The sequence below is a fragment of the Xiphophorus maculatus genome, chromosome 20 (genome assembly GCF_002775205.1).
Source record: "Xiphophorus maculatus strain JP 163 A chromosome 20, X_maculatus-5.0-male, whole genome shotgun sequence".
Taxonomy (NCBI): domain Eukaryota; kingdom Metazoa; phylum Chordata; class Actinopteri; order Cyprinodontiformes; family Poeciliidae; genus Xiphophorus; species Xiphophorus maculatus.
This window is the reverse complement of record NC_036462.1, coordinates 29,634,198-29,648,026: the sequence shown is the minus strand read 5'-3', so window position 1 is coordinate 29,648,026 and position 13,829 is coordinate 29,634,198. Positions and strand designations below refer to the sequence as shown.

General features: G+C 40.2%; 2 protein-coding genes across 3 annotated transcripts; both read right to left on the bottom strand.

Annotated features, from left to right (window-relative positions):
- Positions 1-65: 65 nt before the first annotated feature.
- cd8a (CD8a molecule) lies at positions 66-8,080 on the bottom strand. 2 transcript variants are annotated; one of them, XM_023325516.1, is made up of 6 exons: positions 2,092-8,080; positions 1,666-1,992; positions 1,473-1,574; positions 1,278-1,379; positions 1,126-1,165; positions 66-709 (listed from the first exon to the last, which is right to left on the bottom strand). In XM_023325516.1, the coding sequence occupies exons 1-6, from the start codon at positions 2,138-2,140 to the stop codon at positions 661-663; spliced, it is 669 nt and encodes a 222-aa protein (XP_023181284.1). In that variant the 5' UTR covers positions 2,141-8,080; the 3' UTR covers positions 66-660. The 2 variants fall into 2 exon arrangements, with proteins under 2 accessions (XP_023181284.1, XP_014327776.2); XM_014472290.2 differs by having other exon boundaries at positions 1,278-1,376; positions 2,092-8,072.
- A 527-nt stretch (positions 8,081-8,607) lies between these two features.
- On the bottom strand, positions 8,608-13,499 carry LOC102231445. The gene is made up of 7 exons (XM_023325517.1): positions 13,291-13,499; positions 11,974-12,318; positions 9,872-9,952; positions 9,552-9,641; positions 9,391-9,424; positions 9,193-9,244; positions 8,608-9,113 (listed from the first exon to the last, which is right to left on the bottom strand). Exons 1-6 carry the CDS (start codon positions 13,346-13,348, stop codon positions 9,226-9,228), a joined length of 627 nt encoding a protein of 208 aa, XP_023181285.1. The 5' UTR covers positions 13,349-13,499; the 3' UTR covers positions 8,608-9,113; positions 9,193-9,225.
- Between the last annotated feature and the right edge of the window lie 330 nt (positions 13,500-13,829).

Genomic DNA, 13,829 nt, shown 5'->3' with positions numbered 1-13,829 from the left:
GTTTTGGTTTTTTCGTTATTAGTTTGGCTGCCCAAATAATGTATTAAAATGAAAGAAAACGCACATCCAAGAAGCAGGTTATATTTCAGCTGAACAATTGAACTGTGGTTATATAAAAGCTTGAAGCACAAACAGGAAGCTAAAGTGTGACAGTAAAGTTTGATCTCAGTTCAAGAGGAAACTCAGATCGAAGTACTGTAAATGTGAGCAAAGAAAAGGAGAAACAAATATCAATATACAGTTACAAAAAGGTTAGTTGGAAATATAAACATGATATATTCTCAGTTTCGTCTTCAGTTAACATCAGCAACAATTAGGATTGGGAAAATTTACATGACAATAAAAAATGCTAACACAGCAGCGCATTGTTTTCTGACATTAATCTGCACCTCGGTTAAAAACTTCATGTCCATAGTAATAATACGTTTGGCATAATTAATAATTAACCAAAGCTCTCTCTGTACTCAAAACAGGGAACCGCTTCGGTCACTAAATATTTTTTGCCATACATACATTTTTTTTTTTCTTCTGACATGTCAGATTATTAATTTTGTATTTTACAAGCTGTTGTTAAAAGAATACTTTTTTTTTTCTGGCAAACATAAAGAGGGAGATATAGCTGCACTTTGAAAAACTGCAGACGAAGTCACTACATCCGTTTCAGGTGTACCGATCGGGCAGATGTTTTTCAGGAGCCATCATCCTCGGCCTGACGAGACATGTGAATAATTGGAAATTAAAAATAAAAATAAAACTTGCATTTAATACAACAATTTCACCAAGAAAAAGTGTTTCAAAGGACCTGCTAGGTGGTTTTTAAGTTATTGCACATGTGGCCCCGTTCGTAAACAAACTTACAATATTCTAAAAGGCTATCAATCATACACTTGTTCTAAGATATCACAAGTAAACTTTTAAAATTCTGCCTTACAAAGAGCAACTTAAATGCATAGTTGATGCGCTTTTGAAAACTAGTTTTCAAATGTTAAAAAGTAAGACAGAACAACTGCTTTAAAGTAATCTTTATGGCTGAGAGAACAAAACCAAAATAAAGCACAAAATTTCCCCTTTTAATGCTTCATCCTCAATACTCTAAGACAACATTATGGAAAATGAGCGACTCACTTTCTTTTGTAATGGTGAGGGCATCTCCGAGTCCTCATTTCTAGAAGGCATTAAAAATGAAAGCGGGTCACTTAAACTTCCACGCCAATTATTTCATTTTTGCACCACTCCAGCTGAGTGAATTATGGGTGCAAAACGTCAGCCGGACTTACTGTTGCAGTATAAAACGGTGATGACGAGGAGCAGGAGAAGAAGGCCACAGCCTCCGGCCAGTGGGCCCAGTATGATCGGAGCACAAAACAGGGAAGGGCCTGCTAAATAAATGCTGGTTTTACCGCCTGTTTTGCTGCGCAGCTTCACTACTATGCAGATGATATTGTGCTGTGCTTAAAGTTTGCTCTGTGTACCTGACTTATCCTTCTGGTTACAAAGACACCTGGTCGGAGTTGTTGTCTGCCTGGTGGTGGAAACCTGGATTACTGGTGGTTTTGGTGTTGCTGTAATTGGTCCTGAAAAAGGAGCAGAATTTGAGAAATGTTACTCCACACAAAATGTAGCTATCGGCTGGGGATTTGTTGGCGGTAACAAAGCGAAGCTCACCTCGAAGTTGAGTTACTTGTCCAAATGTGAGCTTATTTCCGGTGATGAGAGCAGCACAGGTGTACACTCCACTGTCACCTTTCCTGTCGAAGGACTTCACCGTTAAAACAAAGTCATCGCTTTGCTTGCTTACAACGAGGTTCTTGCCGTGGTTGGGTCCAGCTATTTTTAAGGCACCACCAGGAGCGAAAGACCCGATGAATTCCATGCCTGAGTCCTCCACCACTCTAAACCAGAACACAATCGTCCCCGGCGAAGGCAGCATACACATGATCTTCACCTGCTCCCCCTCTTTTACCGATTTAGGCTCACCAGCAGAATTGATTTCTGAATTGTGTAAAATGAGAACAGAAATCATTTCCTTCTGTTGTCTTTCGACGCACAACAATGACAGTCATAAGAAAAATAAGATTAAATTGAACTTACTTGGACAAAGAAATAAAAGCAACAGAACTCGTATCGCTTTTTGGTCCATTTTTAACTTTTCCAGGCAACGATAGCCGTCGAAGCCGTCTCTTTGCTATTTACTGAACGCTGACGGCAGATAGTTGAGCGAGATATCAGAAAACCACGCCCCAGCTGTAACCTTCTTCTTTTCTGTGTCGAATGGGATCATTGCAGCGTGAACGCTTGCAGAGCCCTCCTGCAGTACGGTCGTGGTCTGCACGGCGTTTTGAAGTGGAGCCCACCAGATCTGCATTTCGCTCCTCTGCCTCCTGGTTTAGAGCATCAAAACAGCACATTTTGATCCAAAAAAAACTATTGGCACACTAACGCAGCAGTGTGTGGGCTAGAAGAAGGGGGCTGGTTTGAGGGGGGAGGTAGAAAGCGCAACTATAACTGTAAACAGTTTCTGCCCAAATCAAATGTTTCACCCTGGTTTCACGTAAAGCAGGTTGAAGTTTTCAGAATTCTTGTTTCATCATTTGTTTTTTTACTCCCATTGTTTTTTACTCCCTTTCTCCGTCTTTCTTCTGGTAAAACGTCGTAAGGGAGAATCCTTCATCATCCCATACTGACCCTAAAGATTACTCTCAGATTACCTCCTAGGTTTAGGTTATTCGAGTTTGCTGGCCTGCCGAGCACCGTGAAAACATGAGCATTAAGGCAGTTCAGCAATCCTTCCACTAAACTTTCTATTAATACGTGTGGATACCAAACACTGGGAATATACATTCCCTTTGTGTGTCAGCAGTTTTCTCTGTGATTACGTAGGATAAAAATATATATATATATATATATTTCAGCATTAAAAATCTTTCTTCATTGGTTGATTTTCTTAGAAACTTTCTTCCGGGTTTTCATAACCTGTGAACCACGATCATTAAACTACTTTGAATATAATATTATGTGTGCAGCAAACCTATGAGTTTCACTTTTCAGTTGATTTACTGAAACAAATTAACTTTTCAATGACATTCTAACTTGCTGAGACGGACCTGTACAGTTCTGTCTTCTGTTTTCAAATAGACGTACAGATTTATTTTCAGGGTCAAAGTTGAGCAGCATTGCCCACATGAAGCTGCGCAAAACGCCCGAACTAAACTGCGATCATTAATTATTTCAAGAAGGCGTCGCAGCAGTAAATTGTATAATTTAAACCACTAGATGGCGACAGCAACTGGGTCGCACCCGCACCGCCTGCTGAACATTTGAACGCTGAAACGTCACGTTGGTGCTGCAGAATGGACTGACGCTGAAGAACGGCGCATTGCTGCATTTCTGACCACAGACCCGTCTTGACCTCACTAGTGTTTGGACCTTTACAGCCTGCAGAATGACAAAAGTCCTGACGGCAAACCACCTTCACTGACAGCGGATGTCATGACTAAAAGATGCTGTTGACTTTGGGGTTAGAGTCTGGCAATCTGAAGCAGCGTTAAGGCGGAAAAATGTTCAACCAATCAAATTCAGCAGTTTTGAGAAACGCTCGTGACTAAAAGTCCGGATAATACGAGCTGTACAGATGTGCCCTTTAAAAAAAAACAACAACTCAAGACACAAGAAGGACCCAATCAGTATTTTTTAAGACGTAAGGTGTGTTTTTGATCAGGCTTTATTGAGGAATTCTATAAAGCTAATAAAAATAATAAACTAATCCAGAAAAAATCTGAATATTTGGACCACTAGCGTCCCCAGTTTTATACAACAAGAGCACTTCATACGATAATTTGCTAAAGTACTCAAACCTCTTTGAACATTTTTCACGTTGCAGGATTCACTGGATTTTAATGGGAACATTTGTTCCAGATCAACATGAAGCTGTGCAGTGAAATGCAACAGATGGCTTTTTAATATGGCCTTTACAAATAAAAGTCTGTAAAGTGTGTCGTGCACATGTGAACGGCACTGGGTCAAGACGAGCGCGTTCAGAGGTCAGGAAGGCTTCTTGCACGCCGCTGAACATTTTCTACTAGCTCAGACGAAAGCTGGCCTATAACAGTTGTGGGGAAGTGAAACTCTTCGGCGAGGGGAGACATGGCTGCCGCGGCGCAACGCGAAGCCCGCCACATTTCCTGTGCTGTGATGGAAAATAAAATAGGCAACGAGTTCTGACATCTTTTCTCACCTGTGGGTGATTTCTGTTCCACTGGTGGGAGGAGGTGAATGCTCTGGATGAAACAGCAGACCAAATAGACACATTAAATGATCACCTCTGCTGTTAAGGGACTATTGCTCATTGCCTCATGACAACTGAGGATGAACATTATAAAAGTGGAAGCTATTCAGTTTCATTAAGCTTCTTTAACATCTATTTCAAATTGAACCCGGATGGAAAGATGTCTGGTTTCAGTCTTAGCAACGTTTTCAGTAAGCAGGGGATTCTGTTGATGCTCTTTTTTGTCGGAGGGTAGACAAAGTCAGAACGCGCTCAATTAGCCCACTTCACCTTTCCATATCTCTGTTTCAGGCGTGACTCACCCACCGAGGCGCACCTGCATGGGCTTCCCTGTCTTAGTCACGCAGGGGGGGTCTCCAAACTGAAACTCTCATATGTGAGCGCTTCGCGTTGTGGGTGACCAGGGGAAGCCGGTGAGAAAGAAACGCTGGCTCCCCGAACATGCAGGCAGAGGACCGGTTGGTGCAACATTAAAGCTTGAAGCGACTGCGGGTCGTTCCGTCTGCTTGCTGAGAACCATCCGGTGGGACGTGGAGGCCAGGCAGCAGATCAAGAGGAGGAAGAAGGACTGGAGAGATCTGACAGGGAGGCACTGGAAACGTGCAGAAAGCTGGGCACACCAAAATGTCTGCGCATCTTTTTTTTTTCTTTTCTTTTTTCTGCCTTACTGAGACTTCCTGTATAAGGATTGTTCAGACTATGGTAGGTTTTTGGAACAATGTTATGCTCTCATTTTTTTTAGACATATAAAAGCTTAAGTTTGAAATCGTAGAATGCTGGGAATGTGAATTGTAACTATAAAACACGCTAGAGATGTTATGTAGAAAAACACGTCACAGGTGGAGCAAATGCTTTAGACCTTCTGCATGTCGAGGCCCGATTCACTTCACTGATGAAGTGAAACATGAAGTCATTCATTCATTTGTTAATTCTTACATTGTGTGTGAATCGTGAGACAGTTATTTTTTGTTTTTAAGCATGTGCACTGACTGATGGCACCTTTTAAATTTCGTTGTCCTTGTGACAATGACAATAAAGATTTATCTTATCTATCTCATCTTATCTTATGAGGCAAAATTTCAAAGAAGAGATTCTAAAGGGAAACATTTTTTTTTAGTCTTGAAATGTCGTAGAAATTGAACAAATCATTTCCAGAAATAATCTGTCAGTACAAGAAGAAAAAGCTAACACGTTCATAGATGTCAAGTTTTATTATGTATGATGATGAATACGTATTGAAGTAGAAAGCTAAAAGCAGGCTGAGAGGCATCACTTACACAAAGTTTGAAAGGAGATGGCTTAAAAATTATTTGTATTAGGAAGTCGATGATTGTCTTGAGTAAGATATTTCTTAAAAAGTAGAGCATGTAGATATATTTATATGTAGCCGTCATGACAAATTGAACATTAAATTTGAAGTTTATAGCAGATTTCTATTCGTCCTGGAGGTTTTAAACGGGCGGCTGGAATCTTTTTTTTTTTTTTTCCAGTGTTTATGCTAATCAATTTGTTACTTTCACAGTTACAAATTTCAAAAGGATTGAGATTATTACAGGGTAATGTCATGCAGACGACATGAAAAAAATGCTCTAAAAATTCAATCTGTTTAATACAAACAGTCTTCCAGGAAATCTTATTAAAATAAAGAGAGTAAATGGCGACGCAGCATCATGTTGTTATTCATATCTTTTTGTTTTTCTCCACTACTTTATTTCCAGTACAGTTGTTCCCAACAAAGAATGTAAAGCACAGTGTTAACTTTAAAAATGTATTTATTTCAACTTTCTTTTATGACAAGATTGTTATTAAACATTTTGCAATCAGAAAAAAACCCAACATTTTAAAGTTGTTTAATTATAGCACTGGTGGCTTAAAGTTTCCATCTGATTTCAGTTATTTATCGGAAGAGATTGGAAAATAAATAATCAAAAAGCACGCAGTAGATACGGGTCAGTTTGTTTGGTTTGTTTAAAACAAGAAAGCAGCAACTATTCCTAACGTGACTCACGTAATAGAAAATATCGATTATATTATGTTGTATAATGTGTATATTAATGTTCCTGATAACCTTTTTTTTTTTTATAAATGGATTATAACAAAACTATTACAAAATACATGCACTAAAATATTACGTCAGTCAAATTTGTTGTTCTTCTAAGCAAAATTGCAACGTTTTTATTTCTGCCGGCAACAGGTATGGGAGAGGCTGTGTGTCATAATCAGAGAAAACAAAACAAAACGAGACATTTTTTCCACACTTTATACGGCACCTCATGAAAACTCTTGTCTATGTTTATATGACGACCCAACACATCATTCCCCAAATTTCTGATCCAGTCTTTTACACAGTGGAGGACAGGATCTACTGGTCCCCTCCTACGGGGCACCAAAACTGACGAAACTGGCTCAAAAATTTACATTAATTCTCAACAAAATAAAAACTGATACGCCCTAAATTAGGATCTGGATTCCTAAATAGGGACCACTAACTTAAAAAAAAAAAGACAATGAGTGGACTATGTGTAATAATTAATCTATTTTTCATCATTTTCATGTTTCCTTACCTTCCCCATTTTAGATTCGTCTACCCATCGCTTGTCTTCTAACATTTACCAATGTAATATCTCATCACCCAGTTTCAGCAGATTTACATCGGCACCCTGTTCATTTTCATATTGATTTTAAGATTATTTTAATTGCTTTCAAAATTTTAGATAGTTTGGCACCTAGTCATTTAGCTGTTCTTGTTTTACAGTCCAAAAAGAGCACGGACATGCAGCCAGAAGTCAATGGTCAAATTAAAGCGCAGCAGAGATCAAGCTATTGTCTCTGCAGTCCCCAGACTCTGAATCAATCTGACCCTTCATATTTGTACTGCAGAGTCGGTACAGTTTGATTTTTTTAAATCCCTTTTGAAAACTAATTTTGCCAAACTTGCCTTCGATTCGAGTTCAGACCTGTTTGACTGATGTCCACTACCTCAACGTTTTATTCTATTTATTGTTCTTGTTGATTCTTATTGCTGCCTTTGAGCGTTGTTTTCTACGCTTAGTCAAACAGTTGGGTCAACACTGTTGTTTTTAAATGTGCTTCTACAACACATTGGGTATGAAATGGAACGGTACGATGGAAAATTTGTCAAAACCTGATTGTAACTTGACACAGGAAACTGGGCCATGGCCAGTTCAAAGAGACCGCTTGAGTGTCGGTTACTGGCTTCGTCTCCAACGCTGCCTGACACATTCGTTTTAAGTTCTTAAACGGTATTTAGTTTTCTTTTTTTGGAAATGGATTGTTTTTTTTACACTCACTCAATAAAGTTGTCCTGAAACTCAACTTGTTGCCGCGTTTTCCCGCATTTCTCTGACTGCATGCACGAATAAAAAAATAAAACGTCGCCGCCGCTGTGTCCAGGTATTCACCAAATACGTGTCGATACTACAACAGAAATAAACCGCAAAACAGCTTTTCTTAATATTGCATCACATTATTTATGATAACATAAATTATAACAAAAAAAAGGCTTGTGAAAATCCTCCACTTTGTTTTATTCATTCTCACCTTCGTTGACGTGCTTTTCGTTTCCAAAGAGCCTTTTGTGTCGTCGCCTTACAGTCTCTGTGAAGCTGTCAGAGCTTGTGGTTCTGTGTGGTTTTCTTTGCGGTCGCTTTGTTTCAGAGACGAGATGAGGAGCTCAAAGCTGAGCGGAGCGATAGCATCTCCTGTGAGCATGGCTCTTTGTCTCCTGTGTCTTCAGCACACAGGAAAAGGGGCCGCGCACCCCCCCAGCCCCCCAACGAGACCCGCACCACCACCAGCTCCGCCGAGCCCTCTGCACTCCCCAGTCACACAGGTGTGAACTCGTGTATGTGACTGAGCGGTGTGTGTGTGTGTGTGTGTGTGTGTGTGTGTGTGTGTTTGAGGCAGCAGTAGACACGCATTTTGCTGTAAAATGACCTTAGACCCTCCACTTACAGTAAAGCTCCAGCACGCACATATTGGCTGCAGCTAAAACAGAAACTGAATATGAGGCAAGTCACAGATCAAAACCAGAAGAAGAAACCAAACCCTGTCACTCACCTACTCAACTTCCGCTCAACACAATATTGACAATGGAAGTACAACGCCCACTTCCAAGCCTCTCCAAACGGGGTAACACGCAACTACTCGGCTCAATTTTATTTTTCCTTTTTTTTGAAGCAGACGACTTCTGAGAACCTCAAGAGACCGAATACGTCTTTATCACCAGATCCTAACGCTGCGTCGAATTGTTACCCTCCGTCCATCCGGAGCCGGTGACAGAAACTCTCGTCTCTCTGCGATGAGGTGGAAAAGCAGAAATTTATTCATTTCAACTGCAAACAAAAACGTGTGTTTTCACCTCTGGGACCCAGCATGTTCTGAAGTGACGTGACGCAAACAAATAAATACAAAAAGGCGAAAACGATACAGAGAATGAGCGCAGGTTTGCAGAAGATGTCCGGCTGATTTGTTTTTAACTGGAAATGACAGTCTTTTTGTCAAAAAAAAAAAAAAGGAACAATAATACAGAGAATTTTTTTTTTAGTTCAAGGTAAAATGGCTAAATGATAAACAGTGACACATGAAAATAATCTATCTAAAAGAATCTGCCTGGCTTATGAAATATACAGCAGTGATTTCTTAATATTTGTCAATATAATACAACCCTGTCCTGCCTCCGGCTGTGGACCTGTTCTCCATTTAAAGGTAATTGCTTTTAGCAAAGAAGATCTTCAGGGTGCTTCAAGCTGCTCAGCTCATCTCCAAACGATGAAGAGCTGCAGTAAAGCGATCTCAAATGCTGCACCTGCAGTCAGAGGAGCCAGCTTTGTTAGTTTTCAAATAAATGTAACAATTATAAATGACCTAATGCAAAGGATACTTACTTAAGGTTCGTGAAAAGCAGAAAATGAACTTCTCTAGTTCATCAGCCTCTTCCTTGGTAACAGAAAACAAAAGTAAACATCATCAGTATGCTCAGTTTATAGTGATACATCTGAACAGAATGCCGATAGAAATAGAAGAGAGAAAACCAATTTTTTTTTTTTGTAGAAAGAAGCCAACAGTTTTACATCTGGACTTACTTCACAAAGTGGTGGCGACATTTTTTGGGCAATCCTGTTTGGGAAAAACAGTGAGAAACAGTTTGAAGGATAAAAAAAAAAAAAGATGTGACATTTGATGATAAAATGTTTGGTGATGCGGATGTTTTCCCACAGAAGAAGCTGCGTAAAACAGCGCTTACGGTTGAAATAATACAGCGTGCAGAGAAGACCCAGACCCAAGCCCGAAACGACTCCGACGAGCGGCCAAAAAATCAGGGAGTCACAGCCATCTGGAGTAAACAAGCATTACAGTTACACTGATTGGGGTTTACTCCGTCTTTTACACATAATTTAGCTGCAGTCTTGTACAATCTGCCATCATAGGTACATGTTCTGTCTTCTATTGCTTCGGTTTGATTCCATTCTGACAGCATTTGCACCCTCCAAGCAAAGAGTGATGATCGTGTGTCATCATTATATCCAGACTGGATATAAGAAGCTGCTGAAAAACCTCACGTACCCTGAGGCCGGTTCTTCGGCGAGCAGGGACAGATGGGTTTGGGTTTCGGCTTCGTGACTGGAGGCAAAGTTGGACGGGTCTCTGCCGAAAAGAACCATACATGTGAAGTTAGAAAGAAAAAAAAAGAAGGTCATTTTATATGAATTATTGCAGCAAATTCTTACATACGAGGATCTCCGCATTTATTTAGCACCGCTGGTGAACGATTCGTAAAAACCCCGGCTTTAAATGAATTTTTTGTCGCTGAAGCACCTCACCTTGAAAATCTAGGATGGTTCAGGGAGTGGTTAAAACTGCGAGATGACCCGTTTGATTTGGAACAATAAACCCTAAACTAAGCAGTCTTCAGGTATTTCAACTTTGGTTCCTTTGGTTCCTTGCGTACGATGGACAGGTGCAAAGTTTTGAGATCAAAAATAATTATTTGATTTTATTCTCAGAAGATGAAACTTTGTTGAAAAGATGCATCAATGTTTTGGCAGCAAAACATCTTAGTTGCAGTTTCTCGCCCTCCTGAATTACCTTACGCCGTATTAAAGAACAAGCGGCCAATTACTAGACAAGAGTGGTTGAATCATCCTAATAACATATTTGGTTCATATTTAGCAGTTTTGCGATTTAGAAATTATGCACAGAGATAAGACAAAAATAATACACCTGAAACTTTCGTCGAGGCCTACACATCTTCCTTACTTAAATGTCATGCCCTCTTGTCTTTCCCCTTTTTCAGTGTTGCTTAAGAGAAAGTGAGATCCAGAGAACAAAATGTTTAGATCCCCAGAAAAGAGAAAGTCGTGGATTTTCTATGTCTTTTCTACTTGCCTAGCGCCTTCTGAAGTCCAGAGGACCCCAAAGCGCTTCACACTGCATGCAGTCATTTGCTCTGTTCACGCCATGATGGCGGTGAGCTACAGTGTAGCCACGGCCGCCCGGGGGACAGCCTGGCAGGCCGTGCACCCTCTGCCCATCAGCAGAAGGCAAGACGAGTGACGTGTCTGAGACAGATGAAGCAGGGATTCGAACTGGCAGCTCGCCGGGATCAAAGGGACGATCTCCTGAACCACCATGGACCCAATAAGAAGTTCTGAATGAAGCGTTCCTTGACACTTTAAAAAAGTGAAGCATACTTTAAAAAGCAGCCCAAGTACACTTATATTTGCTCCGATGGTGGACCTTTTAAAAAACATAATTTTTTTTTTATGTGTGGCGTTTTAAAAGCTTTTGGCATATCTTAGAATAGAATAGAATAGAATTCAACTTTATTGTCATTGCACTGTCACAAGTACAAGCAACGAGATGTAGAATGCTGATGATCTTCATCAAGCGGTCAATAAATGTGGAGGGTGCAGTACTTTTGCTATTTTTAGAAATAACTAACCAAAATTTTAAAGACCCCAAAGTTTTCTTGCTATATGACGAACACTTTGGGAGACTCTCCTTTTGCCATGCTGAGCATTTTTTTCTTGCATTTCTATCTGCAGACAATTAATGAGCTGATGAAAAATCACGTCCAAACAGATAAGTGACATCCAAAGCTGATATCTAAGATATACGAAGCCTATGATTATTTTACATTTGCAGTTCCAAGGAATCGACATTTTGGAGTTCAGTCAGAATCTGTGATAGGTTTCGTGGGCTCCATCCTCCATGAATGTCTACGGCATCTTTACGTCTCTCAGGAAAAGCAGCAAGAGAGCGTTCGTGAGTCCAGCATGGCCAAACAAAGAAAACAGAAAAAGGAGGGCCGAAGAACATCCTCTGACCTTGAAAGAAATTAACAAGGGAATATATTGATTCTTCATGTATAGATTGGTTGTAGTTTTTAAGAAATACGGGAGTAGGTGGAAGCTGAATTGTAAAAAAAAACGAGAATCTGACCCAAAGTTCATTGGACATTCATATCTGATTGCCTGGCGCACAATTATTTCCACTTGTGAGTTCATTTGTCTTTTTGTTGTTATAGTACAAAAGATGCCATCCATTTACCTACTCCCCTTGTGCCTATAAAAATCTGACAGAGATTGCGTTGAAACCTTTCTCAACACGCATTAATGAACACCCGAGGCTTACCGAAGCAAAACAAAGAACTTCAGCATACTAACCTCCTGGCCGAAAAACAACCCCAGGATTAAACATCATCTCTTTAGAGGCCGTTACGACGCACGAGTAAATCCCTGCGTCCGCTTTGGTCACATTGATGATGCGCAGGACAAAGGTCGAGCTGCCCCTCTTGCTTAACTTGAAGCGATGTTTGTCTGCCTCGTACGAAGGCCCATGGTTAGAACGGTCAGCGTTGTTGGATCTGCCAATAAACTCTGCTTTGCTCTCGCTGGGAACAGTTCGGAACCAGTAGACATTGTCACAGCTGAGTTTACCACAGTCACATTCAATACTCTCAGTGCTGCTGATCGCGGGGTAAGCGACTTGTTGCAGGTCCAGGCACGAACCTAGAGAGCGAAAACGTAAAGTTGGAGATTATAATAAAGAAAGTCAAGCACCAACAACTAAAAAGGTCTAGCTAAGAGTAGTTAAGATCATTTCATTTATTTACCACTGAGTAAAGCGAGGCGAAACAAAGTCTGAAAAGATTTTTAAAAATGTAGACTGGGGCCTCCATCTGCAAAAACCAACGATTGCTGTCTGTAAAGCTTAGGGAGCGCTTCAGTGTTTTTCCTACAATTCATGCAGCAATGATGAAAACACCACAAACTCAGGCGACTTTAGGGAAACACTGCAGATGCAATTGAAACAAAATGTCCAACTCGGAGAGGGTGACTTTTGGAAATGGAAATGTAGAAAGTATCAAGTCTTTAAGCGAGCGGCCTCCATCGGAAGATTTACTTAATCTAAATTCATAATAAACTAGGAAGCATTTTGCGCTTTGTTTATTAATTTTTTTTTTTAATGTGCACATATTTCAATTGAAATTGTTTATATTGTGTAATACAATGTAAAGGTAAGCGGCTGACAGTGAGGGACGAGTTAAAGGTTGCTTGTTGTTGAAAGATGATTTTCTATTAAGGATTTATAAAATGCACAAATTCAAGAAAACAAACAAGCAATCTAAGAAAATATCCAACTCGCTGCCAAATACAGAATATAAATACTTTTTATTTCGATGCCACTCAAAAAAAGGAGCTGACCTCTATGAAGGCCTCCTGCAGTAAAGGTATCAATAGTGCAACAGTAACAACACACAGATCTGTACTGCATACATATATTTATATAATATCTAGTTTTAAAAAAAAATCACATAATAAATTATAGCACAAACAATTTATTATGGTAGAAGAGCAAAGTTAAACAACAGACCGGCATCAGTTTGAGCCGCCACTACGGAGTCTGCTATGGAGAAACGGTGCGTACAACACCGCAATCCAAAAAAAAAAAAATGTAAATAAAAAATGTTATGATCTTACCAAACATCCACATCGAAGCTGCTGTCAGTAGAAGCCGAAACAGGAGCGGAGCGTTCATCTTGTCGATTCGCCACTGTGTTCAACGGTGTGTAAAAGATGAGAGTGGTCGATGAAGGCAGCTGCCGACACTTTCTGTTCCTGCTATCTGCCTGTCAGTCAGTCGGAGGAGATGGGAGGAACTGTGCTGACAGGCCAGTCTGTCTTCAAAGTTACCACCCCGGTGTGACACACACAGGGCCTATCAGGGGGGCCCAAACACACACAGGGAGGATTGGGCCAACACAACACTTTCAGTGCAATCGCAGTTTACACCTATGTAAATGCTATTCACTGAACATGTGCTTACTTTTGAGTTTAACTCGGCGCAGTTTCAAGATAACTTTAAGATTTACAGGCCAGCTTTTCGCTGACGCATAAAACGGCTTCAATCTGCGATAAAACCTGATGCTTATTATTTTTTATTAAATTGCATTACAATTACTTGTTGTAGTCTTTCACCTCAAGCAATGAGTGTCTCACCGCCACGATCACTTAACGAT

Excerpts from the sequence above, each read along its gene's own strand:
- cd8a (XM_023325516.1), bottom strand. The coding sequence starts at position 2,140 with ATGGACCAAAAAGCGATACGAGTTCTGTTGCTTTTATTTCTTTGTCCA. Across the intron at positions 1,380-1,472 it reads TAACCAGAAGGATAAGTCAG|CAGGCCCTTCCCTGTTTTGT; the intron begins GTACACAGAGCA and ends GCATTTATTTAG. Across the intron at positions 710-1,125 it reads CCTCACCATTACAAAAGAAA|GCCGAGGATGATGGCTCCTG; the intron begins GTGAGTCGCTCA and ends ATGTCTCGTCAG.
- LOC102231445 (XM_023325517.1), bottom strand. The coding sequence starts at position 13,348 with ATGAACGCTCCGCTCCTGTTTCGGCTTCTACTGACAGCAGCTTCGATG. Across the intron at positions 9,642-9,871 it reads GCCGAAGAACCGGCCTCAGG|ATGGCTGTGACTCCCTGATT; the intron begins GTACGTGAGGTT and ends TGTTTACTCCAG. Across the intron at positions 9,425-9,551 it reads CACGCTGTATTATTTCAACC|GATTGCCCAAAAAATGTCGC; the intron begins GTAAGCGCTGTT and ends TTTCCCAAACAG.